General features: G+C 41.6%; 1 protein-coding gene across 5 annotated transcripts in view; it reads right to left on the bottom strand.

Annotated features, from left to right (window-relative positions):
* Window positions 1-26,519, bottom strand: part of rerea (arginine-glutamic acid dipeptide (RE) repeats a) — a 98,236-nt gene that overhangs the window by 23,762 nt on the left and 47,955 nt on the right. For 3 of the 5 annotated variants that reach the window (XM_055222791.1, XM_055222792.1, XM_055222793.1), the window contains exons 4-10: window positions 11,502-11,607; window positions 9,466-9,562; window positions 7,837-7,941; window positions 4,077-4,125; window positions 3,287-3,411; window positions 2,885-2,984; window positions 2,193-2,291 (exon numbers count right to left, since the gene is read on the bottom strand). In XM_055222791.1, coding sequence (XP_055078766.1) covers window positions 2,193-2,291; window positions 2,885-2,984; window positions 3,287-3,411; window positions 4,077-4,125; window positions 7,837-7,941; window positions 9,466-9,562; window positions 11,502-11,607 — 681 coding nt within the window. Of the gene's footprint in view, window positions 1-2,192; window positions 2,292-2,884; window positions 2,985-3,286; window positions 3,412-4,076; window positions 4,126-6,727; window positions 6,897-7,836; window positions 7,942-9,465; window positions 9,563-11,501; window positions 11,608-26,519 lie in introns of those variants that run through there. The other 2 variants (XM_055222795.1, XM_055222794.1) reach the window with 1 other exon arrangement.

Genomic DNA, 26,519 nt, shown 5'->3' with positions numbered 1-26,519 from the left:
TGGTGTGTGGGTAGGGCACATTGATTCTGGCGTCTGTTAAAACATGCACATAAAAGTAGTGGGCTTGTTTTATGTGTGATGGGTTTAAATACATGGCTTTTTCACTTTGAGGATTTCAATAAGAGTTTCAGAGAGCTGGGTGGTTAAAGTAAATTGTTCAAAGTAGAATCAGGCTTTCTCTGAGGAACTTAAAGATCTAATTTCGTGTAAATGCTTTGTTCATTAATACACCGCCTGCTGCACTAACCTTATCCCAGTAAAAGGAAAAGAACAGTAATTTTAAATAGAATGTTTTAGCATCAACTACTTGCAGTGGTTATTAAAAACTACATCAACTACAACCACTTCTACTTCATTACCTCTTCTTACTACAGCTCCTACTTGTCGATTGAACAATTTAATTTGTTATTTGTTATCGACAGGAAAAATTCTGAACACCACCAAAAGCTGTCAACCAAATTTGATCTAAACTGCTTAACAGAATGTAGAATATAATTTTCCAGGCAAGCTCGAGACAGGAGAGAGGTGGTGGAAAAGGCACACGTCGGGGGGGAGGGGAGTGACCCTGAAGACAGGCTGATGCTGTCAGTCCTGCACCAGTCACTGTCATTTTTATTCACATCTTCAGATGAGGTGAGGGAGAGGCGGAGGAGAATAATGACAAAGAGCCTGCAGCGGGACAGGACGCGGAGAGGACAACAGTGAACCGCGCTGTGATAAATAAGTAAGGAGGCTACAAGCTGTCCGGGCAGGGTATGTGTACACCTGTCCCTCAACACACACACGACAGACTTTGGATCGGAGGCTAGCTCTCATCTTGTGGTCAGAGTGGACACATGGGTGGGTACTCTCCTCCAGGGGGCAGCGGGGGCACACAGCTCCACCCTTTTACAGTCACAACATCTCACTGTGAATCAAGTGTGAGCACTGAGCGACATGAAAGACAACAGACTTCTGAAGAATGGCACATCAAGTAATAAGTGTAAAAGGACTGTTGTCGTCATGATACTAAAATTTCAAACTTGATTTTGATAGTAAAAAACAGACTTGAGGCTCAATGCCAATTTTGATACCACAATGGTGAAAAAAACCCTCTTTTTTAGACATTTTAATACACAACAATAAATGATAGTACTTTATTTATATTATATTCTGCTCTAGCTCAAGATCATTCCAAAACTATTCAGGAAAAGTCAATTTTTTTCCTGTTTTTGATTTTTTCAGTGCAGATACCTGCTCAAATGTGTATCTATTTTCAATACATGTTGTTGTATCCATTAGTATCTGATTTTCGATACTATAGACAACCCTGAAAAGTAGTGAAGCCCGGTCAATGAGTCACAAGATAATACTACGTGAAAAATACTTGTATTCCTACAAACCTAAAGCTTGGTTTCTTGTTTGGTACAAGATTGTATTAGGTTTGGTACGATGAGTATTATGTAAATTTACTTGTATTGTACTTATATTTTTTAATTCTGTAGATACTAAAAGCTTTAACAAACTAATAACCACTGTTCTGAATTTTAACCAAGTATTTTTTTCCTGCGGCTCAAGTTTGTCTAAATGTGCCTATTGTGTTCATTTATCACAAAAATTCTATTATCAAATTATTTTCACTCGCCCACTAGCAATGGGATCCAAACTTTTGCAGTGCTGAGTTTTCCAAACAACATCAAAGTGGAACAAAGATAATTCACACAGCTGGAGGGAAGAGCAACAGTGGCGTGTTTTTCTAAGAAGTGCCGTGGGATCAGTCAGTGTGTTATCTGAGAAAGAGAACGCGTACACCAACACCGAACGATGTGTCAGAAAGCATCAAGGCTGAAGCTGCGGATCTCCTTCAGTTTTGACACTGTTGTTCTGTGCCTCCCACCAGTCCACACTGCTCTGTTTGATCAGGCTGCCATTTTCTGATCCCAGCACTTCGGCAGCTGTGGGGAAAATTCACATCTAAATTCAAATGGAGGCTATATGGCTTTTTGCGGCGCGCTCAATCTCTTCTGCAGACCTCCACAGTAAAGATTTATTCTGCGAGTGATAAACAGGATGCAGCTGCTCCTCAGCCTTGGAAACAGGCAGTTATAGCGATCTGTGCAGAGACCAGCGCTAACAAACTCAATAGCGCCCTCTAAAGGCACAAGGCAAGAGCTGACACAAACAAAGGAAACCATAGTAAACAGTGCACTTACCACTTCATCCTCAGACCAGCATTTTTCTATTAGTTTGGGGACTGGCTTCTTCACAAGGCGCTGGAGAGCTTTCCCTGCGTCATAGCTGCTCTCATGAAGCTGTGGAGGATATGTACAATTTACCAATGAGCTTGACTTAAACTGAAACCATTCAATCATTTGCCAGAATTAATAGCATTTAGATTGTGGACACATTTATTACTTGTATTTTACTTCCAAGGAAGCATCTTCCTGAAATATCTAGCCCTGATCTAACCTTGACACAAAACAAAGAAGGAGGTGCCGGTCTAAGCCTGTGTCAGACTGAGTGAGGAAAATAGCTGGTGCTGAGTCCTCTCCTCTGAGAATAAACAAGCATTACTCATTGGAATTGCAGATGCAGAAGGTCGAGTGACAATGACCTGCCGGCTATGTTAATTCCCACTTTATAGAGTTGGCATATAAATGCCCTGTTTATAAAGATTGTTATCTTTTTCTGGTGCTTGATTCCACAGTATTCATTGTCCAAGTGACAGACAAATGCCTCATTATGGCCCAAGTGTTATTGGCTGGGGGGGCACTAAAGGGGATACTCTACTCTCTCGTCTCCACTCACCTAGCTCTGCATCTCTGCATTTCTGCATAATAACTAGGTCCATGCAGTTAATATTTTGTATATATTTTATGGACAAAAGCGGTACAGTAATACTCACAGTGTTAAGTGCGTTGAGTGTAGTGTCATCTCGAGAGGCTGCAAGGCACCCATCTTCTGTTGAGCCTCCGTCACACATTCCAGCAAAGGCAGCCATGCTCCTGTGGGCACAACACCAAGTCTATTCATATACAGCAACACCGATGAAAACTTCTCACAGTTTAAATATGTACTGTCTATTTAAACAAGGGTAATCATATACCACTGTGGCACATAGAGCATTATAAGATACACAGTCATGAGAGGTCAAAACATGGTTCATGCCAGGACACTAGTTCTCTTACATAACATAATTTTGTCTGGGTAAATTAGTCAGAGTTTTCAAAATAAAACAGTTGTGACTGGAGAGTAAATTATAGCAGTTTTTCAATGCATGGTTTGAGTTCAAAGTTGAGCAGCTCACCTTGCGGCTCTGAGGTACATGAGAAGGTCACAGTCGTTGACCCCGGGCATCCACACCAGCTCCTCATTTTCGGTCACAGCCTGGCCACACGGGGAGGGGAAGGGCTGCAGCTCAGGGAGTTTGGCCTGAATTAGTTTGAGGGAAGAGCAGAGGGACAGAAGTCACACTACAAATAGCAGATGAGTTTCAAGAAAGAATCATGTTTCAGTGCGCTGTCATCGCTCTGTGAGTAGTTTTAGAGGAGAATGGGCCAGTTCCAAGTGACAGCCATTAATCGTTTTACTCACCACTGTGGAGCACTGAGACATGTTAATGTGAGTTAGACAGTACAAATGTGATGCGTGTGTGACTGTAACTAGAGCTGTTGGGTTTAAAGTACCATGGTTGTGGGTGCTTCACATTATTCATTTAATGTCCGTCTTACACTTTCAAGACTAAATAATTAATGAAATACAACTGACTTTACTGAAGTTGAATTATGCTCTTTTTATTTTATATTAGACCCCAATAGTTTATGAAATGCTCCAGTATTATGAAATCTGATAAACTGACTATAACTATTATGGACTACAAAGAGCATTCATCCCTGAACTAGAGTCACAATAGGTTTAGAATTACCATTTTACCCCACGTAATCTTTGCATTTCGTAACGTTTTTGACTGAACATAATCTCACTACAAAATATAACGCTTCACTGAGACAGCTGAATCCTCAACAGGGAAATTCTATGATTATTTATAAGAGCGAAAATGGTGTATTTGCAACATTTTCAGCATGTGTTGTACTTACTTGGTGGCTGGGGCCCACTCGGATCTCCCCTTGTGTGCTGTTCAAACGCCTGTGAAGAGACAAAGAGATTGTGTTAAACTAAATATTTATTCAGCATCCTGTTTGTTAAAGCGGTCTGTGATCATGGTGTTTCTATGGGCTTAAATCTTTCTGTGCATTAAGGTTCAGAGCTGCAGTTTCAAGACAAAAGAATTGAGAAGCAGTGTGTATATTACTAGGCGAGTAGACCTGATATTGTGGATGCAGCAATAAAACCCTAAAAGAGGAGGGGAGCTGCCGGGTATATGAGTGCGGGGGGGTGGTGGCAAGGTGGGGGCGACATGGCTGCCGGTACAAATGTGTGTAACCATGGCAACTGCAATTTAATAATAGTGTTTCCGACTCTCCAGCTGCAGTGGATTAAAGAAAATGACAAGATGTTCCCTTTGAAAACCCCTTTCCCTCCCGTTGCCTAGGTAACAGTACAGATTTTGATTTTTTCTTCTTTTTTTTTATACAGGCGAGTGTTGGGGCGGCCCAGAAACTGTCAGCAAGATTTGCACCCGGAGAAGCACACACACTCAATCAAGCTGTGGAAATACAAGAGGCGAGAGAGAGGCTGCAAAACCACCCAAACCAAAAACATGCCTTCCTCTGTGTCCCCTTCCTAAAGATTAAATGTGTAATCTATACCGTACTGTGGTTGCAGGCCAAAAACTACATTTCAAAAAGCAGTAAATGACCCCGGGCTTGTCAGGGCAGCTTGACACACTGCCACTGCTCCGGGAAAATAGTGCAATATTTCATTAGTTTATTACAAACACTCAATGGCAGGCAGGGCAAACTAAATATAAAGCATTCAGGAGTTGGCAAACAAAGCTGATGAATGGAGCTGATAAAATGAAAATGGGGTGGTCTGTGCGTCAGCAACGCTTTAGCGCCAGACTGTAAAAGTTTCAAAAGATGGATTTCATAACATAAGCTTAACTTGGATCATAGTTAGTAGAACGTTTCAACATATCAAGTATCGAAATACCGAACACCGAGTTTAGAAAGGAGAAAAACTACTGCTAGGATTGTACAAAGTGGGCTAAGGACAATTTCTTAACATTTATTTTAGTAAACATATTTAGAGATGGATAGACTACCACTTCTTATTGAATTATTTAGAACTGTATTACCATTTCTTGCTTTGCTCTTTGTTATTATATTGTAATGTGTGAGCCACTGTGTCCAAGCAATTTCCCTTATTGATATAACATAAGATATATGTTACTACTTGTTATTTCAAAACTTTGATTAGTTTCCACAAGTTAGGATGAAAACAACAACAACAACAACAACAGTGATTGGTTTAAAATGACTTCAGCTGAGAATCACCTTTCATAAACTCTGCATAAGTCATAAAATATAAATTATAGTGAGTGTTCATATGGTATGCATTGACTGAGGAAAACTTCTCCAAACGCGTTCCTGACAGTGTGCAGTGAGCCGGGTCAGCAGTGCTCTGGCAGCAGGCTGTAAGGATGACAAATGAGGACCTGTGCACCAGAATAAAAACAGCACTGAGCACAGCTATGTTTTACACAGGCAAATCCTCAGAGCCCACAACGACATTCAGTCTGAGGGCTGCTTTGGGCCGAGAGGGGAGCCAGAATATAAATGTACCGTGACAGGGAGTTTTCAATGAGACAGCTACTATATTTCAGACCTAAACTCCAGCCAAAATACACAAGGACATGTCTACTGCTCCGCTTTGATGCTATGAGCTTATAGGATGCAATTGCAACTGTTGTATATATACATATAGATTAGAATGTATAAAAATAATACAGACAAAATGTAAAAAAAATGATGTATGTTGCTTTTCCTGCAATCATCCTGAGTAAGTTAAATTCCTTTGTCTCCAATAAGCCTCTAAGAAGACAAAGGACAGCAGTTCATCATTATTTCAAATTTAGAACTTGCTCAAAATACCACCAGGTAATTACAGTTTCACGTATTAAACTCAAACATCAGCAATGTGGCTCACTTTGTGTGCGTGAGCGAGCAATCAAGACCAGTCCCGCCCCCTCCATCAATTTCACCCAATCGCAGCATCCGCCTGTGGCACACTGACATAATTGTAGCTCAGCAATAACAGAGTGAAACTTTGTACTGTTAAAACGGCGTGAGGGTCGGCGTGCGCCACTCACCACCCACCAGCACCCAAAGGAAACGGACAGGAAACCCTCGTGCTTTGTGTTGTGCACCGGTACGTCGCCGCGTGCGCCATGTCACCTCGGTTGTAAACACGGGGCTGCTGCAAAATGGAGCCACGGTTGGGGTCTCCACTCTATACCCCTATGATAAAGAACACGAGGGGCATTTCATGAGCTTAATTGTCGCAGATAGACAGACAACGGAGCGTCCACGAGCGCCACATTGTGAACATAGCTCCACATTGGAGCAGTGATGCGCAAAGCCGTCTGCAGTGACAGACTGTCTGCCTCAGTTATTGTGCCTCCCCGACAGACGAACTACAACAGGTAAAGATAGTGACAGCGATGCATTTACAGAACGAATACTATTATCCCATTATTGCTGCGTAAAGCGCGAGAGTACAATGGATACGCAGCCTCGTAGCGCGGAGAACGGCTGGAGCGAGCAATGAAACCGGAGCGCACACCTACCTCCGGGGGCTGAACAGATCGTCCATGTCTGCCATCGCCCTGAGCTTGGCCGGTGACACTGAGCGGAACGGCTCTCCCACCTTTTGAAGGTGCTCAAAATGGAGCGGCACACATTCACTCCGGAGAGGTGTTCAGAGCTTGTGCTGTGACCTCAGCCTGCACGTATTTCTCTCCAGACACAACTGAGCATGTGCTGCGACCTCACACCGGCGCGCGCCACGCGCACACACACGCTGGCAGGCACACACGCATGCAGCAGTGGAGTTCATCTCTGCTCATGTCTGTGCCATAATAAACAAGAGTGAAATTGCAAGGCTGCAGACACGCCGCACAGAATACCAAACGAGCAGAGCTGCGCTGGAGGGAGGGGGAGAGGACAGATCCAAAGGGGCCCCATAAAGGGGGATTCCTACCGGCTTCCCCCAGAGCCCTTTACAGGCACTGACTGTCACTAACACGTGACACCCCCCAAACAACAACAAACCAACAAATCATTACCTTAAAGAAACAGCATCCACAGCAATTTAGATCTTCGGCTACTCCAAGATGCCACACAAAGAATGAAAGTATTTAACTCAATTAAGCACAGCCAAGCCACAACAACAACAAAAACATGCATAATGGCAAATCGTTGCCACAGGAAGATTAAACCCACAACATAGTAAAGTCCATCAAATTAACTACTTTGGTACAAATTTCAATATATTGTATGCATTATCAGTGTAATATTTATTACAGTGGTCCCCCAGCCTAAAGGTCCAAGGACACAACAAAAGTTTAAGAACACAACACTGCCTAGTATGAAAGTGGTGTGTGCATGAGCGTTGGTGGTAGTCGGAGGGGCCGGTGGTGCAGACTGGCAGCCTCGATTCTGTCAGTCTACCTTGGTGCAACTGTGGCTCTGATAGTAGCTTACCACCATCACTAGTGTGGAGTGAATGAATAATATACCTTAAAAGTTGCTATATATTATAATTATTATATAATTTGAAGAATGACAAATCACAAATCAAACTCCATGGTATGGATGTCACAATATCAAATTTTACACAATACAATAATTGCGAGTGAACTGTGAATACCACAGTGATGAGGTTGACGTGTCTCACCTGGTCTCTGGGTTGTATCCGAGGATGTAGAAGAAGGAGTCGATGCGAGCTCTGAACTCCCTTGCAGCAAATATGTCGGAGAAATGAGAAATGTTGCACTTCCCCCTAGAGAAAGAACACAAACTCATTAGATAGAACAATCCAGTGACAACAATAACAATCATCAAAGCGAGGAGGCAGTCTAATTGTGATGTTTGACGTGACATACACAGTGGGACAGGTGGGGTGCACCTGTCATGCATACTGACTTTAACAATCTCTGATATTGTGGTACCAGCATGCAGTATTTTAGATCAATCCACTTCTTTATGTAATAAAAGTCAAATCTGAATGCTTTGAGTACAAAATCAGAACTGCAGCTCATGTAGGTTTGAAGTGGTCCTTATCTATCAAATGTGGTCCAGGAGGGAATCTTTAAGAACTTATGATGTTTTACTGAATTAACAAGCAGGTCACAACACAAACAGAATGCAAATATGCAAATGGTCTTGGATACCATGCCTGATGCTTACTGTAAAGATTTGGATTAAAATTCTAATACTTGCGTCTTAAAAAAATTTAAGCCCAACCCACACCTTAATCCCAATTGCCGTTTGTAGTCCCCTTAGTTCTGTGCCTGTGCAAAGTAACAGCCATCCATGGCAAATGCAGACCCACACAGAACTGGTATCTCCATGCACTCAAGATTAAAGTGCTCTAAAAGGCAGCCTGTCTCTGCAGAGCTGCGGCGTTACACCATCCCACTGGAATTCCCTCCCATTTATCTAAAGCCCAGAGAATAAGTCAAATCAAAGGCGGCTCTGTGGAGGAGATGTTGCAGCTAATTTGCCCTGAAATCAGTGGTTTCTGGGAGACAGGGCTTTGACTGGCCGCCACCGACGAGCCTCACACATGGTTCTGGTTAGAGAGCGCAGGGGAAGTGGGAGAGGTGGTCAGCCAGGAATGGATCAAGACATACAGGCAGGAATTCCCAAATGAAAGGAAGAAACCTGTTTTCTACCACGGAAAATCATTATGGCTGAGCTCTTCCTGAGGTTAAAAGTATGAAGTTGGGATTATGTTTTAGTAAAACCAGTAAAGCTGGGTGGTGTCCATACATAATTACTTTAATTTGGAAAGTGTAATTCAAGGGTCCTGTATTTACACTAGAAGAATGAGTAAGAATAAGATTGTTTTAATACCACGACTACATTTGCCTTCATAAACTTGCAAGGCCTAGACCCATATCAGTTTGTAAATCACTTAATCTGAACTATATTTTCTTAGAGAGTGAAAGATTTTATTGATCCCTTTAGGAATATGTATATACTCATGTGCCTGCGCCATAATATTGTGTAGTTTAAACATACATACATTTTTAAACTCCACTCCACTATACATGAAATATAAAACAATACAGGCTAAAAGATAAGCAATGGGACTTAAAGGTTTATATGTTACTATCCGTCTTCATTCAACTGAAAACTGAGACGACATGTTAGAGGCAGAGTTTATATTGCGTGATCTGCTCGCTTCGAGGTGAGCTCCCAGCATGCCCCAGGACCCCGCTTTTCAAAGTGCTGCTGTTATTTGACATGTGTTGCCTTTAGTTTACACTCATACATCTAGCTCCAGTCTGTATGTGTTTACCTTAGAGCAGCAGCATGATAAGTGTCCACGTAGTCTGAAATAAAGAGCTCTCGACTCCTCACCACTGGGTCTGTGATCACCAGCTCCCGACCCGAATCTGGAAACAGAAAAAGCACGGTTAATATTTATGCGTAAAACATGAAAGCTCCTATATTTATGACCCCAAAGTATTGAAATACATGTGACAGGTTAGACAACTCGTTATTTCATCAAGTATGTTCAAAATATTACAAAAAAATCTTCTTTGGGAGGGTGAAGTCTATTATTTTACTTCCTGCTTGGGCCTTGGCAGAAGTAAAAGAAGAAACGATGTACATAGAGGTAATTCTCTCCAAGCATCTTCTAAACTGCAGTTAAATAAGAAAAAAACCGCTACCACCAAGCCAGCACCTTTATTTTGTTAAATGAAGGTTGAAACTGTCAAAAAAGTTGGTTCCTTCTGCTTAAATTGCCCCTGCACCAACTAAAAAACATGAAAACCAGTCACATGCACTTTAACTGGCTGATAACACAATCCCCATGCAAAGTAACAAGTGTGTTCTGCAGAGGTCAGTAATGTGGCCTATAGCTCAATAATGCCAATTTTGTGTGGTTGCTCGGGAGAAGAGGAAATAACCCATGTGGGGCATTAGCTGTTTAGAGCATGGGCCAAGATTCACACTTGACAAATGACCCAGGTTGTATCGCCTGGTGGCCACTGAGCTCCAGCCTCCTGACATCTATTCTAATAATCCGGAGTCCCACTGCTGCTGCAAGGACACACTGCAGATAGTGAAGTATGGGTCTATCTACAGGGAGCCGAGTGTGGTGTAGGGCTGATAACTGCAGCAGTGCACCTGAGTTTGGGGTTTGTGCTGATATAAATGACAGTTGGAAAGGTATTCAATTTTTTAAGAACTGCATCGTGATATAAAAACATAATATGTAAACTTTGCTCTACTGAACATGAACAGTGGATGGCTTTGTTGTGGGAGTATTGTGTAATTATGATAAGGGCACTAATCACAAACTGGGGATATCAGGCTTCAGTGAACTTTCCATTTGAACATAAAAAAAATATCCAAATTAGAACAGATTGCGCAAGACATAATGTAATTGTTATATAATTGTTGCGCATTGTCTTGTTTCTGGACACAACTTCGCTTTAAACAAACAAATTGAAGTTTTGAAAAGGTCACTGTTTTTGTCTGTGTAATGTCAAGTACTGAAAGGAAATATTTAAGTGTGATAAAGCTTCAAAAAATAAAACGGTGGACACAGTTTGATACTATTTTCCACCTGTTTGATTTGGTGCGGTAAGAGTATAAAGCTGTGTCCCTGTGTCTCGCAGCGTGTCTGATGGAGCTGAGTGGAGAGGGTCACATGACTGAGCGAGTTATTAACACTCGACTTCTGTCTGGCCTCGAGCACAAACACAAACTCTGGCTCAGATCTCAGTCTGAAAGTCTCTTCGCGTCTTTGAATCACTGCACTAAAAAAACGCTGAGAGAAAGTGGAGAGGCAACATGAGAAAAATCCATCTGTGGAAATACTGTAACCTTGATACAGTTTTTACAGTTTTATCTGCCATCAGTAAAGCCCACTCTAAAAATAATATGATATTTAAGTAATTCCTCCTGACATTTAGAGACATCTGGGTTAACCCGTGACCACTATGAAGGCCTTTTTTTCTTTTTTAAATCAAAACAAGATACTCATTTGAACAAGTATCAACACAAAACAATTTGACCTTTGCTACGCAGTTTCAGAATGATCTTGAGCTTTAAAAGAGCTAGTATAAAACCACATGGCAACAAAGAAAGTACTATTAACCTTTCTATTGTCTAAAGGAGAGCATTTTTACTATGCGTGACAACAAATTTTAAATCAAACCTATTCCTTAGTATCGAAATAGACCTTAAAATGTTAGAATTGTGACATCTATTAGCTAAAGAAAATGTCAAACAGCATGTCATGTGAATACATTGTGATTTTCTCAATCTAATATTTGTTTTGCTAGTCAGATAAACAGTGTAAATATTTTATAACTATCTCACCGTTCTCATTGTTCCTGTCCTGGACCAGGTGTTGGTAGACCGAGTCGGGCACCTCTGACTGGCGGTAGTACCATTTCACATTCATCAGCAGATGGTCCCGTTTACTCTGCACAGACACACAGAAAACAACAGAAAAAACACGTATTATTTTATTTGTTAACGACATCACAAAGCAGCTCTTGGCAAAGGCACTGACGCTGTGCAGACGTGCCGTTTATGACTTAGAGGGCTGATGCCAAATGCACGCAGAGAGACCAAGTCAATTAAAAAGGGATTGTAGAGCATTTACAGCCTCCATAAAACAAACAGTGGGATGGGGCTTTGTTAGGGGAAGTGAATCAAACAAAGCAGACATGAGGATCCACCATGTACAAATCAAAATCCTATGTGATAGAAGGAAATCTAACTATTAATAACACCACTGTGCTTGAAGCAGTACTAATAAAAGCAGCAGTAGTTGTGATATTAGTACTAGTTGTGATATTAGTACTAGTAAGAGTAATATGGGGTCATAGAAATATTTATAGAGCTGGTACTTAATTATGTCAGAAAAAATACAACTTTAAGGAATAGTAATAGCAATATCGCATTCAATCAAGTCTTATTTTACTTCAAGCTATTTTTTTACTATACCCTTTATTATACTGCTTTTTACACAACTTTGACAACTGCCTTAATAAATATGGTCCATTTCATTACATATATTCAACTCTTTACATTTTTATTATTCAAGTTTAAATATAATTTGAGTTTTAGCTGATAAATAAAAAAACAAATAAATGCATGTGCTAAAAGCTGATGATGTTTACAACTAGACAGGCTACCCTTTAGTGCTGCCACCTACTGTTTTAACAAAATAAGTGCATGTCACCAAAAATTGCAATTCTTTATGTGTCCAGCAAGTGGCAGCACTGGGGTGTGAACAGAGCTGGGCTTCGAGGAGCAGTCAAGGAAACAGCAGAAAGGAGTGAGGAGGGGGAGTGTGGGTGAATGGAGCTTTGACTGAGGCAAGAGATGAAAAGGGCAAAATACTGTTTTTATTTCATGTTATAAAATATTTATTGAGCCTTCGCATGAGCCCAACTGACCGTCACTGAGAGAACTGGACTGAGACACACTCCCATTGGCCCCTTTTCTGTCTTTATTAACCACAATGCACTGCAGTAACTGACACACACCTGCACACCGCTGACACTGTGAGCATATGGAAAAACCAGGGGAGGGAAAATCCAAGGAGTAATTTAAGACAGACAGTTTAGCATCCAATCTTTCCAGGCGCTTAACTGTAACTGTGTGCAGATGAGGTCAGCGTGAAGATATTTAAAGCCTTCAGCGACATTGTTCTGTTATGTCACTGGGGAGAGAAGTAGGAGATGTGCAGCTGAGTAAATCAACACCTCCCTGAACATTTCAATGGGTCCATATATTGTAGCCTGGTTTATATAGTAAATGCATTGTTCACGGTAATATAGAGCAAGCGAAGCCAAAGCTTAGACATGTGACACTGCCACACAGCTACAGTAATATATACACATAGCAACACATAGTAATGGCATTAAAAGCACATTAAATTAATCTTATCATTGTCTCAATTTAGGAAATTTAGTTGAAAATCAAAACAAATCTGCATTACAACTTACTCAGAGCTGTAGTTACTTTTAGCTTTGTAACTATATTCTGGTACAGATACTTTTTCATTCGGTGGTATTCAGTAGTAATAGTTACTTTTCTAAAATCAAAGGAATACATTGCGGATTTTGTTCATGTAATTTAAGCTTCAAACTGCACATGATCAGTGAGAAAAATAGACAACACTGCTCTTGTGGTGAGGCATGTGTGATTTTTCCTTCTCTAATCAGTGGCAGGAAATGCATAGCAAACAGTAAAACTAACATAAAACTACTTTAATCCTATGTTGCGTCTTTACCCTATAATTTAAATGCAGCTGGATGTAAAAAGTATTCCAAGTATTCAGAGTACAGTACTGTGATTGAACCATGTAGCGTAATAGTATTCTGTAACTAAATGCATTTTCAAAGTATTCTTCTGAACACTGTATGTAGTTATACCATTTTACCAGTAAGATTTTAATCATGTGATATGTTTGGATTTGGTCGAATAGTCTTGAAAATATCTTTGTTGGTGGTCCATTTAGTGATATTTAGTTTTACTCTTTTAAAATGCAGTGTAACCTCACATCTGTTTCACACTCTCCACCTTCTATAGCTTTTCCAATTGTCCTCCACCTCTTTCATTCTTTCCCGTTTCTCCTCCGTCTGTAGTGGTTAAGTGAGCTCGGACGTGTCAAACAGCAGCTGGCGGCCGGTCATGCATTTACAGCTTTGGATGATTGTGAATCGACAGAGCGCCACTTTGATGGAGTGAAACCGCAGCCAGCCCAGTGTGGAGAAATGTAAAGGATGACGTCATGTCCCTCCCCTGTTTTTCCCTCCCCACTTAGCTCAGCCATGCAACACCTCCTGTCTCCTCTGAGCAACAAAAAAAAGACTAGATTGTTGACTAACTGCTGCTAATGTGTAGTTAATATTTCATTAGTGTAACCAATAGATGTTCATTTTATGCTTACATAACGACTAAAATCAATACAGCAATAAACAGAAATAAGAGATAAGGTTTTAATCTCCTCAAGCGACCTAGAATGATATGATTTATTATGGTTTAGTATAGAATCAGATTGCTTTGTACAGACATTTTGACATAAAAGCTTCCAGGCACAAACCAAAAGGGAGGTTCAACATATGGGGCATGTAGTGTGGGAGTGCGCCACGGCTTTCAATTATCACAATCCTCCAAACACGAGGCTGGAAAATGAGTAGATACTAGCATTAGCAACAAGGAGAAAATGAAAGGAGATGATGGACGGCTCTGGATGAACCACCAACACTTGTATTGTCTGGCGTTGCTGCTAAGCTCGCCATTGAGAATAACAGAGCGACCACAATGCTGAATTGATTAGAGACATTCCTCGCTGCCTGTCGAGAGCAGAGCCCCTGCACATTGTCAGCCATCTTTGTCTGTCCTGCCAGGGGCTAAACACGCACCTCCCTCCCCTTCTCCAATGCAACGACCCTGGGAACGTAGCACACCGTGGAGAGGCCAGAAGACTTACTAACCCATACTGAGAGAGGATGATATGAAACGGCAAGAAAGCACATGAGGAATACAGGAGGTGAAGAGTTGAATTAAAGTAGGTGGAGCAGGATGGATTTATTTCCCTTGACTGAAAATTACAACTTCTCCTGGTGTATTGAGAAATCCCCCAAGGGTACAAGACAAGGCGTCCCGTTCCATTCATTGGGGAGATATAAATCTGAAAGTCATGCTTAGAGCCTGAGGACAATGGCGGCGACTGCCCTCCCTCCAATGGCATTCTCTGGCACACACTCACACACCAGGGCTGGATTAGAGCTCCGCAACAGGCATTCATGTGAGATGTGAGGGAAGCTTTTATGAGTCTCCCTCTTTGAAATATGAATTAAACTTATCTGCTAAGACAAAGGCATTTATCACTCTGTTAAAAAGGATGAGATGAACAGAAGAGGATCATGCAGAGGTTGCTGGCCGGCTGGGTCAATAAAACTAGTGCAGATGTCTTAATGTTGTTAGCCATGAAAAAACATAGCAATGGAAGGTTACTGGGTCATGACAGAATTTGATACCAGTGACAATACATCATAATAACTACCGAATGAATTACTTAGAAAAGTCTGGAACTAAATCCTGGGACTTCAGTGGAATGGAGTGATCTTTCATCTTACTAAAATGTCAACTACAAGTCAAAACCATTATATGTCTCAGCAAAACTATACCATTTGGACGTACAGTGTGAAGTATAGCACAGAACTTTAATGGTAAAAACATGTCTATCTTGTCAAAGTAGGTTTCTGATTTCAATAACCGAAAGACTTATTAGAGGTGCAGTGGGAGTGAGATGTGCTCTCCCTGTGGCATTTATGTGTTTGAAGCCTGGTGGTGAAGCAGAGCTGTGGCCAAACTGAGGTGCGTTGTTACAACCTGTAACCTCCACCCCCCCCCTCCGCCTCCCCTTATGCTTTGTAACAGTAGAGCTTAAACAGATCCAGAGCAGTGGTCCCACACGACAGGGCCCCGGTGCACCTCGTTAACAGGAAACCAAGGTTTATTTTCCCTGCTTTTCAAACACTCTCCTCTTCCTCAGCTCACCCTCAGACTGACCCCCCTCCAGCAGACCCCGCCTCCTCTCTGACTGTCCAAGAGCTAGTAGCCAGAAGTCAAAGGAGGAAAAACACATTGCCCTTTACAGCAACTGTCTCATGTCATAATGAACATATCCAAATGTATTCCATTACACTTGACTGTGTAATTCAGTCTGTCACTTGGGTTCCAATCTGTTATTCACTTCCATTTTTGTAAAAACATTGTCTTTGTATAATCTGCGTTTGAGTCAATCCAGCAACAAAAAGAGACAAGCCAAGCCAATGTAGACTTTGTCCCAAACTTGATGAATGCAGAGGAAAGCCATCTAGTGTAAAACTGATGCCAAATCAAGATACAAATCACTGTGGTAGGGGGCACATTATTTTCTCTCTGGAAGGAAAAGGCTACAAACACTATCAAGTCCAAGAGATGAATTGAATATAGAACAAAACATACAAAATATAATGAATACAATGTACTTCTAACAAGACACTGAACACAAAAGCAGTGCAGAGGGGAGGAGAGAGGGAGGAGGGGGAGGTCAAATGAACAAGCATGGCAGCCACAGTGCTTGGTGTTAGCAAGGAATGTAAAGCAGTTGAGCCATGCTAGCTGGCTAAGAGCTTAGTTAGCTACCACCCCAGGGGCAAAGGAGGCCAGGGTGAACTGGATCAGGGCTAGTAGCGGCGTGACATTGACAGGCGTGTCTCAGAAATGGCACACGGGGCGGAAAAGACGAGGGGGAGTGTTCACCTCATCCCTGCGAACGCAAGAACAAAAGGCTGATTGTGGCATTTGGAGACAGAGGAGGGATCGGGAAGAGTAATCTGCTCCTTCGACATGATCAGATTAGATCAGGGGAGGCACATAAACACACACAGAAACATGATGGATCTGAGGACCAGGCTTTTCCACTCTGCATCTTTCCTTTTCTCATTTTCTCGCTTTTTCAGAGATCTGCCAGCACACCAGCACTCAATAAGCGCTTCCATCTGGCCAGCACACACATACACACACACACACACACACGGGGGAAAGTGGCTTCATACATACACTGTCGAGGTACAACAGATCTGCTGTGCTCACGCAATCTCCGACATCTCAGTGACTGACAAAGGAGGTTGTTAAAAGGAGATGCCAGCATGCTGTGTGAGCAAACACGCACGGACCAGCCAGTGCACTCTCTCCTTTCTCTGCGCACACACAAATAACAGGCTTTCAGCATAAGCACCACTATTCTTCTGGCGGCCCAGCAGTGGAACAAGGCAGGCTGAGGAGTCTGTGTCAGAGGCAGGAGAAAGCACCTCTAAATCAGGCTGTCAGGGCAGGCAGCAGTCATATACACAGTAATGCCTCACGCTGGCGTTACTGTGGAGACATTGGACAAGATAAAAAGAGAACAGAGGAATAAAGAAAAATGGGAATGAAGGTTTCAAGAAATGCTAATGTGAGCTGATTACTGGTTGTCAGTCATTTAGGAACTTAGCCAACTTCATAGCGTAACCAACAATATGAGATTTAACTGCAGAAACTGGGTCCCTGAACGTTTTGGAGCTGAACTAATAAATGTATTTGATCCAATATAAACAACAAGTGAAGGCCCCTGCTGACTGTCCAGTGTTTTAATGCTTAGCTATCTGTCTGTTGACCTTTAAAAGAAGCATTTTTACTGATGCGTTAAATAGCTAAACCACCATCATATCTCTTCCTTGGTATATTTTAACTTGATGCTATTTTGTTATAAAACTGTTGAATTGCATAGTCACACCTAGTCCACATCATTTCCTTTATTTGGAACAACAGACAAATATAACCTGCCGCTCTCTCTTATAGCCTTGCTCCTTGTCCGCCCGGTAACAGGGGGAGATATCCTGTGTGTGGGAGGGGGCAGTAGGGAGGAAGAGAGGGGGAGGAAGATGGGGGAGGAAGAGTGGAGTGTCCCAGCTGTGGAGGTGGTAGCACTGGCAGGACCTTTGCTCCACACTGACACCGCGGTAGTCCCTGCTCTGTCTCTCTTTGGCTCGACCTGTTTAGATATTAAATGGTACGCCCTCTGCTTTGAACATGCTGAGCCCATCTGTCAGGCAGCCTCCATATTGGATTGGACGAGCATTAGGCGTTTCAAAGTGGGCAGATTTGCTCTTGTTGCGCTCGAGGTGTGCGTGTGACTTTGAGCATAAACGCCCACGATGGCCTTAAATTTAAAGCTGCTTTCAGAGAAGCGTAAATCACATTTGTGAGGTTACAACTATAGCAGTGAGAATATGTGTGGAGATATACGGCAGTGACAGCGCGGGTATAAATCATAACGCACATTTAGTTAGAAAACAATTGAAAATGGCACCGTTTTGCAGTTCAAGAATTTCCTTTTAAGAGAAAATGCCTTTTGACAAAACTGCAAGATATAACCAGCTATTGTGTCAGGCTTTCTGTAAAAACTGTCACTTCAAAAGCTGATAGATGTCAGCACTTTTAAACCATGTTCCTCTAGGAAATTGCAGAACTACTATAGCTTAATAGAATGCAGAGTTATATACTGGGGTTTTCCCGTCAGTATTTTGTCATGGTTCGATTTGCAACCAGTGAAAAGAATGAACTACTTCACTGGATGCAAACTCTTGTAATCTGCCTAGGGCTGAGCAGTACTACAAAATGTTGTAACTGTATTAAATATAAGAAATCATAATTTAGCATAAGAAGTTACAAAGACAAGATGCTAGCACTATAATAATAATCATAACTTATCATAATCATACCTAATTTATTCCTTCTTTCTCACTGCGCTGTACATAAATACAAAGCTTTGCAATATTTTTCTTTTATACATGTTTAATGCAGAACTACAAGTGGCCACAAGGGGCGCTGCTGTAACTCTTCTTCACCATACATCCATGCTTGTTCGCCCTAAGGCTCAAACCTTAAAAGGAGAATGACTCAGAATGAATGAATAGTTGCCACATTGTAACCCCACCTGTTCAATATAAAGAGACTGTGTGTAAATGTGCTGTAGCGCTAACAGGTCCAGATTCTACTTATGCAGATGGACTGGTGGCTGAAGTGGAGAGGGAAAAAGAGAGGAGAGGGGTGGAGTCACATGGTGCACACAGATGATACTAATTAAGACTTGGGGCTGAAGGCCACTGCCAAGCACAGGCGCAGGCACTTTACACTGAAGGATCACAAGTGGCATGCATGACCAGCCACAATGTACTACTCATGATAAAACCCCAACACACCAGCCTTTGTCCTCACCATTCCCCTGTATTTCAAAAGCCCAGTGGGAGCTGGTTAAATTAACGACTGATACAATAGAAAAATGCATGATGTTGACCACGCTGCCCTCTATCTCGACAGAGCGGTGTGGTAAAAAAAAAAAAAAAAAAATGGATAAGCCTTTTAGCTGTTCGCTTCATAAAACGGTCCAGACGTAGCCCAACTTAAATATTTGTTCTTGGCTCCAAAACACTCCCGCTGAACCGTGGGCCAAGCAGAGACATTTAAGGCCAGTTAAATGGTGTTACAGAAAGGAAAGCTGTGAGAGATTTCAACGCAGGGAAGAAACAGGACTTACAATAATGATGATGGTTAACAGCACAACTCGGCAAATGTGTGCAATGGTTTTAGTACAAAGAATAGGGCAATCCTTCAGAAATGGCAGGGTATAGACAGTGAGATTTCAAATGTTTGTGGGACAGATGGAGACCGTTGAGAGAGCTCATATCTGGCTGTTGGGATCATAACAGACTTGATTTCAGCTCAGTCAGACATACAGTTAGAGCTATAGCCAGAAAAACATTGTCATTTCTGCCTTTGGCCCCTTTCATTTAGCCGCTCAAAGCTGTCTGCCTTTGATACCTGGCTTCCTGTGTGTGTAAGTCATAGTGAGTGCGTGTTTGTTGGAGCAGAGCTGGGACTTGTCTGGTCTCAAGGTAATACCAGTGAGTCACTACTTTAAATGAGACACAGACACGGAGGAAAGGCCAAAGGAATGCTGCTTATAGACTGGGGCGATATGCTGTTTAAACAATGAGCGAGTTCACATACAACGCCAAGTGAAGTCATGGCTCTTATGGCTCTATAAAAGATCACCAGGGCATTTAACAAAGAGTATATATGGACTTGAAAATCAATTTATTGAGTCTTCAATCTTTTGGTCCATTATGGTAGGCCACAAGGATAAAAATAGCAAGCTCATCATTAATGTGGTTAGCCATTAGACTATTAGTAACAAATCACACAATGGATGCTTTCATGAGTTTGTTTCTCATGACTCAGGAGTTGGGAGTTTTACATGTTGAAGAATATGTCAGTAAAAAGAATGAATATCTTGTTTTTAATTCAGAAATGTTATGACTATTGTTCGAATTTTTCATCACTTGAAAACATGGTTCAATATGAAATCTATCCATAAGCGAGCAGATTGCATTTCAATGGACATTTACACACGTCAGTACACGCAAGGACAGCTGCGCTTAATATCAGTGAATGCCAATAGCATTTATAATCAGTTGTGTTAATTACTTATCCAAAATTTTAAAACTGGCTACATTTGTTTACTGAAGACTTTTAGATATCTTCAGGTTGTCTTAATTACATCCGACCAAAACAAAACAGCTGTTATCTGCACTATCTTGTTTTGGATTATTTCCTCGGTTGAGTCCTCCATTGTGTTAGCTGTGCCTTGTTAGCCTAGCGCAGTGAGGTAATGAGACGTCTTACTAATGCTGCCCGTGCTACTGCTCCTGCTGCTGCTGCTGAGGAGGAAGAGAAGTGTGGGGCGTGTGGAGAGGATATGAATATCAAGCACAGTGTTTGAGCGAGTGTTTGTGCGCGTCAGATTGGCCGTCAGCCCGCCAGCTAATCCCGTCCTCTTTGTGTGTCTGTGTATGTGTGTGTGTGTGTGTGTGTGTGTGTGTGTGTGTGTGAGGAAATAGTGGCAGGAGCCGGGCAGTGCACAGAGAGGGGCTGAGAGCCGGTTTAAGGCAGGAAATGAGGAAGCAGTCGGGGCCAATTCTAATCGCTCTCTCTCTCTCTCGCTGTAATTCACAAACACATGGTTGCTTCCAGGATAAAATGTAGGTTAATGTTAATGCAGCTGTAATAAATACGCAATGCAAATAAGGTTTAGACTCAGGGCAGGAGGATGTGTGCGGGACGAATGAAGTGATAAACAACTACATCTTACACCAAAACAAGAGCGGTCTGAAATCTAATCTCATAGGAAATCTTGTAAAGTACTGAGAAAAAATGGTTAGAAGGTTTAAAAAAACAACTGTTAAAATTAATGTTTGATGAGGTTTCTTAATCAACAGTGACACTGACCAGAGGTGAACTAAATGGATTTTATGAAAAATTAATGTAGTGTAAAATTAGGCTTCTGTGCTTTTGGTGTTTGGAAACTTGTCTTATTATAAAAAACGCAAAATGAGTTGTTCAAGCTTTAACATTTTAACAAGGCCAAAACCAAAAGGCTGAAACATAACTCAACTGACATGCATAAATGTCGACCTGGTATTACATAAACACTCTAAAATGGGGCTGTGGTCTTGTGAATGTAATGTCAATGTTCCACCCATTGGAATGCATTAAAATGACTACCATGACATAACTAACAAAATGCGCAAATTACAGTAAAGCAATTCAAAAATAAGTGAAAAGAATGTAACAAGAAATTTGTCTAGAATAAAATGAGTCCCACAAATAGCTGACCACTCCTGTTTGGGCTGTAAAACTAAACAGGCCCTGAGCTTTTTGCACCAGTCAAACATTCCATTGTAAATAAACATGGGCGATCTTTGACTCTGGGAGCTCCTGTGTCAACTTCTCACTTACTCCCACAAACACATAAGATGAGAGAAATGGGAGAGGGCCATTGCTTTGACAGAGAACAGATAATCAAAGCAGTGTGAAGAAACAGCCAATCAGATCATGGGCATATCCGACACTGTATGGGAGAGTAGATGTCCAGTGGAGATGCTAATGTTTCATGTGGACAGTGCTTCTGAAGATACCATCTCTCCATCCCCCCCCTCGCTTATCGGCCCGTTTGAAGGTGACCTCTTCAGTCTGTCCATCTTGAGCGGTGACACTGGCCCTATCAGTAATACATCATGTAAGAGCCGTATGTGCCAGATGCCCCGCTCTCCTCAGCAGTGGGTGGTCCAGCGGCTGCCCCTGCTTTGTACAATATGCAAATAATCACATGCAAATTACCTTTCAGCGCGTGTAACAATATATCGGTGTAGATGCAAATGCAGCCGAGCCCGTCAGATGTTTTGTTTCGGCAATAACAAATGATGTACAGAAGTTATGGGACCTTCAACTAAAGCACACAGTTACATGCTCATAGGCCTGGCACGCTAACACGTTTTGAAATATATTGCTGAAGACAATATAGACGATATAATATTGCAATACATTTATGCCACTGACACAATTACCCAAAAGAAGGATATTCCCATTGAACCCTTGTCTAAATAATATAAAAACATAAGGTATGATTCACCAAAAAAGCTTGGGAGGCACGTTCCAATGGTTCAAATGTGATAGGAGACACACAAACACAGATGCCAGAAGCTCAGGGCCGCCTCCTGCTGCGCTCCAACAAGAGATGTATTGTAGACAACACAGCTGCAATAACAAGGCAGGCCCAGTGCTGGAGGGATCTGCGCTGGATGACTCCAGTCTAGAGCGGCAGTACACACCACCACGGCCATCTTGGAATAGGCATACCGAAAGGGTTTAGGCATGTGACAGAGAGGCTTACCATAATCACGTTCACGTTAGATTTCAATTAGCAGAAGGGAAAATGTTGGCTTTAATGTTAGAGTTGACATAATAAGGAGTAGTCTATTGAATGCAGTCACTAAAGTTGAGTTTCAAAGTACTGAACCAAAGCGATAAGGGTGAACTTACAAATGCTTGCACTCAAAAAGTAAATCTTGTTATTCATCTATTCATCTATTGTTTAAACTATACCTCTAACTATTCATGTGTTTCAGTTCCCCGTCATATGCAACATTTTGAGAACTTTTTCCCATTTGAAAGATATTATATTTAGTTTTAAATTGTTATTCTCTATGGCAACAGTCAGAATTTCTGTTCATTCTGAAACTCAGTGTTCTATATCTATGCTTGAATGACTGAAAAGTGAATCAAAACTAGTATTATTTTTGAAGTGTGATATATTGCAGAAGAAAATCTAGACTGTAAATGATAATTTTGAAACAAATTTATGCCACTGACAAAAACCCCGAAGCAGGATATTCCCATTATGACATAAAAATCTGTATTAGCTCTGAGTTTTCTTATAGTCTACATGATTGTGCCAGGAAGATGAATGCAATAGGAAAAATAATCTTCTCAAAATCAAAAGAACTCCATTGTAAAAGCGCTGACAAATAGAGATGCACTGATCCAGCTTTTTCAGTTCCAATACTTATTTCGATACTATAGCTTTAAATATCTGCCTATACCCTATAATATCAACCGTTTATTTCCTTTTACAAAAGTGATCCAAATGTGTTATGTAGCTGTTATTTATCACTCATGGGACTAATGAACAGCTTTGTAGACATAAAATTCCAACATTACAAAACCTCCTAGGTCAACTACCAGTAAATAGTCGTATTACATCAATTTAAATGTCCAGCCAAGATATTGGTTGAATCCACCAATACGATCCACCAAATTTTTTTATCAATATGGGACCGGTGCATCCCCAACTGACAAATGCCTCTCCTTTACTTTAGTCACAACAGGAGTGTATTAACAAGCTACTAAAAAAGTGTGATTTCAGGCAATCAGGCAAAAGCAGCTCTAATGATACAAAGATGCTACGTTCCCCTCACACAACAGCATGGAGGGTGTAAATGACAGAACACATGATATATGCCGTGTTGTTTCCATGCAGGACAAGAATCTGCCAGCACCAAGGGAAGATAATATACACCTCCAGACACTTTTACACAGGCTTTCAATTTAGATACTTGTAATTAATTTCAGACTCGGCAAAAGCTTTAAGGACCCACTAAACCCCCAAACGATGTGATGTATTATCTGGATGTGATTAACTTCTTGCAGTATTGAACTAGTGAATCAGAAGCAGACTGAAAATGATTTAAAACACCAATTCTAAAACCCACTCAACATCAGGTCTAGCGCAAGGTCGTAGTCTAATAGTTTGCTTAATAAAGAGAGCAAAACAGTGGCTCTTTGACAGTTTACAGAGCAACTAAACTGCTCATGTTGAGAGCAGTCATCTTTTTATGGGAGTAATAAATTGTGTTTGATTGGTTCATGAAGTTCAACTAGCACAGCATTTTTAACTTGGCTAGTGTTGCCTAAGAACTTAAGTTTTTGTTTAGGAAGGTTCCTTTTAAGGCTTGTTAGCCTCACATTTCTAAACATTTCAAACAGTTATTTAGATTTGGTTTATGTCCATAACTCCAAAAATTATGTCCAAAAGATTTAATAGGAACATTTTCCATTTTACCACAAAACTAATGCAATACCATTTTGAGTTCAGTTGACCATCTGCTTAAGGAAGTCTGACTATACAAAGCAGGCTGCAAACTAGAGATAGGCTGATATATCGGTTGGCCAATGTTTGGACGTTTTAGCATATCGGCTATCGGTCTTAAAGTTAAATTTAGTTTTGTGTGACCTGCAGCCTAAAAATCCCCATAAAAGTTTATTTGAATACTTTAGTGCAAAGCGTTAACTTCTCAAAATGTGACTACACAACTGTCTTATGGGTTTGTAGTGAAAAAATGGGCTTTGGATGAGTTTAGTAAAATAAAATGACATACTTAAAAAATAATCTAAATCGGCCTTTATATATCAGCTGCAAATATATCGGCAGAACCAATCAGCCATTGTGTGCTTTGGATTCTAAACAAATGGTATCGGCATCGGCCATGGAAAACCCATATTGATCGATCTCCTGCAAACTAAACCAAAAACGATATTGTACCATGTTTAATTCTGTATATTAAAACGGCATCATTTTGTAGGCCTCCACTGACACACAAATGTGGCAAAGTGAGCGGAAATCGCACAACTCAAGTGAACAACTGCTTGCTAATGCAGAACATGTCAAACACGGTACTTATCATTCACACGTAAACAGAGATTCCACAGACAGGAGACAAAGGCAGGGAACACACACCAGCGCTGCCTTCTCTATCTGAGGCACATCAAAGCAGCTTGGTCTATTTATCTGAATGTGAGTGCGCTGTTAAATCAAAAACCACACACGCGCTCTGCTGCCTGGCTTCACCGTCCATAGACTAAAAGACCAGAAGATTTTTTTTCCAACTGGGGAATTACTCGCCTCAACTCACTCTGTCAGCGCGGAGAAGGAACGACTGTTTATCTGTAAGAAAAAAAAAATCTAGAGGAAAAAGACTGGGGTCAGTGCTTGAGACAGTGCTTTCTTCTGTGTAACATCTAGCCTGGCCCTGCGATGATCCCCGAGTAGTCAGTGTCGTCTACAGCTCTTTTAAGTGCGTAAGATAAGAGCGCAGGTCAATTTAATTAGCCGTAAGAGCTTGTTCCGAGGCAAAGATACAATAGACAGCAGAGAGGAGAAGAATAAATAATGTGTTGAGAATCCTATTGAGAGGAAACAGAGGAATGCACACACATACTTAAACGATCTGTGCATCCCGCTGTGGCCATATGGTTTTAGAGGGGGACTTCCTACCCGCGGCAAAGGAAGTGTTGGTTTACAAGTCTGCAGCTCGCATGTCGGCCATCGCATCCTGTCTCCTAGATCTGAGCCAGCCAAGCACACAATACATTCAAAGAAAATCTATAGTAAAAAGGAAATGGTTTCACACAAATTTGCACAGAAACAGCTTGAGAAAATGGGACTTGGTTGAAGGACCATGTCCAAAGCCAATGCGCTTCATTCAGGCATTTTGTGGCTTGAATTTCAGTATGGTTTTGGACTCCAGTGAGTAATAATTATACCGTTTTTTGAGAAGATGTTTTGCAGTAACAGAATTTTAATTTGTTCACGTATTGTTTTGTGATTAACATCCACTCGTCCTTGGTTGCAGGATATTATGTTCTTAGACCTCTCTGTACCAAAGTGTTGGCGGCTTGTAACTGATGGTGCGAAGGTGCGATATGATGAGAGAGGATGATGGTGATGAAGGATCCTGCAGACATTGACTAACAGTGCGGCCGACAAGACTGGGCGGGGTTATTGATGACTCTCTTAAACAGCGGGTATCATTGCCATGGCAGCCTATACATTATCACAGAGGGAGAAAAAAGTCACACCCCTTCCTCGAGCAAGTCTGGACCAATGGGCACGCAGCTGGCAGCCAAACAACATCCCCAGCATCCTTTGAAGGGCTGTGGCAGGGAGGTGAATGCTAAATGTTGCCACTTCGCCTGGTTGATTGACACAAAGCTTGTTGTTTACTGGTACCACACAGATTTGCATCTTTTTACGCTGGCCCCTCCCCTCTCTTCGCTCCATTCCCAGCATCCTCTCTGCTTGTGGCAGCGCTGCATGGAGTGGATATTACCCCACCCTGCTGCTATGATATTGATCAGCCTCCTTCCACCCTCCCTGCTCCCTTCATGGCCCGCTGCATTGATTCTCTCTCGCTCTAAGCCCGCCAGCTAGAAGTGATTACACACACTGTTCCCACTCACACATACTAGTGCTTGTGCCTGTGTGTAGTTGTGCTTAAAACTCCAAGATGCAACCCTAGCCTGTGAAAACACTTGCTTCTTTTCATTCAAAGCTAGCCCAGCTTGACATATTACCATAATAACTATATTTCTTAGCTCATGTTAGCAAAG

This window comes from Periophthalmus magnuspinnatus, chromosome 7 (genome assembly GCF_009829125.3).
Source record: "Periophthalmus magnuspinnatus isolate fPerMag1 chromosome 7, fPerMag1.2.pri, whole genome shotgun sequence".
Classification (NCBI taxonomy): domain Eukaryota; kingdom Metazoa; phylum Chordata; class Actinopteri; order Gobiiformes; family Gobiidae; genus Periophthalmus; species Periophthalmus magnuspinnatus.
The sequence above is the reverse complement of the archived record's forward strand: the minus strand, read 5'-3'. Positions and strand labels throughout refer to the sequence as shown.